Source organism: Penaeus vannamei, chromosome 30 (genome assembly GCF_042767895.1).
Source record: "Penaeus vannamei isolate JL-2024 chromosome 30, ASM4276789v1, whole genome shotgun sequence".
Taxonomy (NCBI): Eukaryota; Metazoa; Arthropoda; class Malacostraca; order Decapoda; family Penaeidae; genus Penaeus; species Penaeus vannamei.
This window is the reverse complement of record NC_091578.1, coordinates 9259052-9264051: the sequence shown is the minus strand read 5'-3', so window position 1 is coordinate 9264051 and position 5000 is coordinate 9259052. Positions and strand designations below refer to the sequence as shown.

Below are 5000 nucleotides of genomic sequence, written 5' to 3'. Positions count from 1 at the left end.
TTTTACTAATATTAGTATTAATGCTGTTGCTACTACTACTGTTTTATTATTATTATTATTATTGTTATTATTATTATTATTATTATTATTATTATTATTATTATTATTATTATTGTTATATTATTACTGTTATTCTTGTTGTAATCATTATTATTATTATTAATATTATTATTATTGTTATTATTACTGTTGTTGTTATTATTATTGTTATTATTGTTAGTTATTATTATTATTATTATTATTATTGTTATTATTGTTAGTTATTATTATTTTTATTATTATTATTATTATTAATATTATTATTAATGTTATTATTAATGTTATCATTATTGTTATCGTTATCATTATTATCATTATCATTATCATTATCATTATCATTATTATTATCATCATCATCATCATTGTCATTATTATTGTCATTGTTGTTATATTTGTTATTGTCATTATTATCATCATTATTTATTTTAATTATAACAAATATGAAAGTGATTATCATTAAGGATAAGGATTGTGATTATACTTATAGTAAAAATATTAATGATCATGATCACCAGGTGTCATTTGTTGTCATCATTATTTTGATTTTGATTACTCAAAATTTGTGATGAGTATTTATAAAGGAGCCTGTAAATATCTTTTCTATTACTAATTTGCTATCTTGGTATTTGATTACATATGGGAGTTATCTGAAAATAAAATAATCAAGTGATATGCAAAACTCTCCATCCACATTAAATGGGCACCTTCTCAATTGTGACTTTACTTCACAATGAATATTGTATATATTCAGAATTTTGTCGTCAGTAGCCTACTTATGTAAGCTAATCAGTAGCTCACATTTCTGATGAATCTACATATTTGAATCTTCATATAAAAAAATAAAAGAATGACTGTGCTATTCTGCACTTCTGTAAGACAACAAAATTAGTTAAGTGATTAAGATAACATTTCCCACAGGTGTGGCTGGGTAATGACAGGCAATTGGTTGACGAGAGAGGAGCCGCATGCCTTGGCAAGAGCAGGATGAACAGCAGAAAAATCCCAAAAACTTACCAGTGTTCGCACTGTTCCTACAGTACTACAAATCGATCTGATATTGTCAAACATTATCGAACCCACACAGGTGTTAAACCATTTGCTTGTCCACATTGTTCTTACCAGACTGGTGATAAGTCAAATTTAATGCAGCATATACGAATACATACTGGTGAAAAACCATTTTCGTGTCCCTACTGTCCATACAGAGCTAATAGGAACAGTAGTATTAAAAATCATTTACGGGTGCACATGTGATTTTTAGAAATTGGGTTTCACTAAGAAGTATATACTTTTATTTGCTTTCATTCATCTGTAAATATATCTGGTCATCCCTTGTAAATGTTTCTATAATCTTAGGAAACTTGAGTAAAATTGAAATATGTGATAGATATAAAGGATATATTATTTTAGCAAAAATATTATTTCAAATAGTATAGTATATCTTGTGATACATAAATGTTGCTCTTTTTTCCTGTCTGTAAGAGATACCTCAATAAACTGATTTTCAAATATCTGCCTCTAAATAACTTGACAGTATACCGGTCTCATTTTGCTCATTGTGTGTGAAAATTTCAGGTTTAGTGAGAAGTGTGAGGTGCTGTTGAGAGGACTTTCTGTCATAGATTAGATTAATAATTTGATTTGAATATTTGAAGTATGTTTAAGGAGACTGGAATTTGAGATGTGGTAAGGTGTGAAACTGCCAAAGTACTAAAGAAATATATTAAGAAGAAAAATGACTATCAATAAGATCGTTAATAGACTGAAATATGCATATATATATAATTTTACAAACTGAATATTCAAATAGCTACCTTATTGATATTGAGAGTATACAAGCTTTTGTATTTAAGATGAAATTTCAGTTATAAAGGAATATTTGAAATCCAAGAGGTTATATTACGGAGTGATCAAGGTATGAGTTATTACTTTGCTTAGTAAATGTATTCAGTACTAGAATAGAAATATCTTGGCTTGATGTACTCATAACCCTATTGTTGGTTGTATGTATTGAAAAATTATTTTGATATCAAAGATTATGGATATGTTTATCAAGGTACTGATTCTAAAGAGAAGTTGAAATGCAAAATATCTTCCATAATTCCATAAGACTGAGACTGTCTGTGAAGTTATCTGCAGTAAATGCTACACTTGCAATATTCAGCATCCTTTTAAGGTAAAAATGGTTGTGTATAATCATCATGCAAGCATGTGATGAGATCGTTGTAGTCATACCACTGGGAGAAACATTTCAAGATGAACATTTCCCACAGGTATGGCTGGGTAATGACAGTCAAATGGTTGAGGAGAGAAGAGCTGCAAGCATTGAGAGGAACTACATCAACAGCGGAAAGTCATCAGATACATTCCAGTGTCCCCATTGCCCTTATGTCTGTTCTACTCGCTCACACTTTACCAAACATTACCGGACTCACACAGGCGAAAAACCTTTCTCATGCCCATATTGTTCATATCAAGCAAGTGACAAATCAAATTTAACAAAACATATTCGCATACACACAGGAGAAAAACCCTTTTCTTGTCCTCATTGTCCATTTAAATCAAATCGAAATGACAGACTGTTGCATCATATGCGAACTCACTTGTAAAACATAATTTATTTTCATCTCCAAAATCTGTCATTTTTTTCACGTTTGCCTATATCTCGTAAAATATATAAAATATTTTCTAAAGAAAAAATATCAGACTTTCACCACAAAGGAAATCTACTGAATATTCATATATTTATTATCAATTCTAAATCTTAATATTTATTTTAATCTCATTATAAATTTTACAAAAACATCAGTAATTATTTTTTATTTATTATTTTTATTATTATATATATACATTTTATCTATGGCAAGTGTCAAAACATGACACACCATACAGAATGAAAGGTGTTCTTTGGGGTAATAATATACATTTTAAAGCAGTGAATGAAAATATGCTTTAAATAGATATTTTTATCAAGTTTGTTATATATCATATCAATTTGAAGTGTTATTATTTTATGGTGAATAAATTTTATTTTTATTTATTTTTCATTTGTTTAAATTGGCCTTGTATGATTTTGATAACAGGTGAAGTTAATATGAATGAAAATCCATATAGAATGGGGGCAGAGTGCTCTGTTTTAATTCATATAAAAGGAAAACACACAAATGTTTTTTTCTCTTTATTTTATTGAAAAAATGGCTATCTATATGACATATTTACTGTGTACATTATTTTATGATATATATTATATTTATTATATATTTTGTACACACACACACACACAATCACTCACCCACTCACTCACTCACTCACTCTCAGTTGCACTTTGACTCTGACTCTGACATTCTCTCTCCCTCTCCCTCTTATTTCCAATGAGAAATAAATCCGTATGGAGAACAGCAGAGCTTGAGTGATGTTTTTAATTTGCAGTATGAAAATGGGTTTTGCAGTATATTCTCTGTATTATTATTATCCATTAGTAATGCAATTTTTAAAAATTATGCATTGCTCAAATAACTGATGAGAATGACAGCAAGTGAAGCAATTGAATCCTTGGAATTAATCAAAAGATGTAATCAATTATTTATTGCCATTAAAACAACTTTGGTTACTTTTATAACTCAAAAAATCATTATATTATCTGACAATATATTGACATCAGAAATGCTCCTTTGACTGAATGAAAAACCCATCTCCAACAGGTATGGCTGAGTAATGACAGTGAAATGGTAAGCCAGAGAGCACCAGCATGCACACTGAGGAACCCTGACAGCAACAGAAAAGCTTTGGAATCCTTTAAATGTATACACTGTTCATATGTCAGTAGAAATCGAGCCCATTTCACAAGACATTTCCGGATTCACACTGGGGAAAAGCCATTTTCTTGTCCTTATTGTTCATACCATGCTAATGATAGTTCAAATCTGAAGAAACATATTCGTATACACACAGGGCAGGAGCCATTTTCATGCCCGCATTGTTTGTTTCGTTCAAATCGAAATGACAGGTTAAAGGCACACCTACGTATTCATTTCTGAACTGTGTTTGTTAAATTATTGTAACAAAGTAGTATATAAAAGATCTAAGTTACTAAGAGATCAAATGCAGTAATATTATATAGACATTGATGTTACATAAAGAACCCAAGAGTGATAATTACCCTTTGTATTCAGTATCTTAATACAGCTTTCCTCAATAAATTTTCTTTTTCTTATAGAATCCTACACATTTCCTTCCTGGGCAGGTCTTTATTTAGACCTTTCCACATTCACTTCAAAATAGTTTGAGATAATCATAATTTACCTGTGATTCCTTTTTTTTTCTTTTTCTAAAATGAATGTTAATAAATTGCTTTAAGTTGAAAATAAAACTCAAGAGAACCAAACAATTTTATTAATTGCCTTTTTACCTATTTTAAAGCATATGTATGTAAAATGACATTCACTGAAATGTATGTTTAATGCCTAAATGTTCGTATGGATGGACAAGCATTCGCTGATGAGGGGGAAGCCAAAGAAACAAATTTTCTGGTTCTTTAATTTGTAAAAATATTAAAAAAAAAACTAAGGGTGCTAGAAAAAATTTAATTTACCAAATATAATGAATCCTGTATATACCAGCCTTCTTTTATATTTTTTTACTTCCGTTTTTTTTTTCTCCTTTTTAATTAGTACTTATGCAAGTATAATCACTGAGATAAACATAGATTATATAATTGTTATATATGAAAGGAAATGTTAAACAATTGTACATACTAATATATATGTTTGTCAAGTGACTGTAAATAAAACATGGGAAATAAGGAGAATGAGAAAATACAAAATTAATATATTCGGCCAAATGTAAGACAAAACTGAATTTCAGTATTGTAAGTAGCATACATATTTCTTGACCTTTCAAATGCTGTTGGAAATATCATAAAATATATAACATTTATGCATTCATATGTGCACACACACACA

The 5000-nt window shown here is 28.9% G+C and overlaps 1 protein-coding gene across 13 annotated transcripts in view; it reads left to right on the top strand.

Moving 5' to 3' along the window:
- LOC113824337 (zinc finger and BTB domain-containing protein 7B) overlaps positions 1-5000 on the top strand; it is a 121788-nt gene that overhangs the window by 93974 nt on the left and 22814 nt on the right. For 2 of the 13 annotated variants that reach the window (XM_070142944.1, XM_070142945.1), the window contains exon 6: positions 2313-4232. The exons of 9 other annotated variants lie outside the window; for them this stretch is intronic. In XM_070142944.1, the coding sequence (XP_069999045.1) occupies positions 2313-2648 (336 nt within the window). In that variant the 3' untranslated portion in view covers positions 2649-4232. Of the gene's footprint in view, positions 1-957; positions 4233-5000 lie in introns of those variants that run through there. 2 more of the 13 variants (XM_070142943.1, XM_070142942.1) reach the window with 2 other exon arrangements.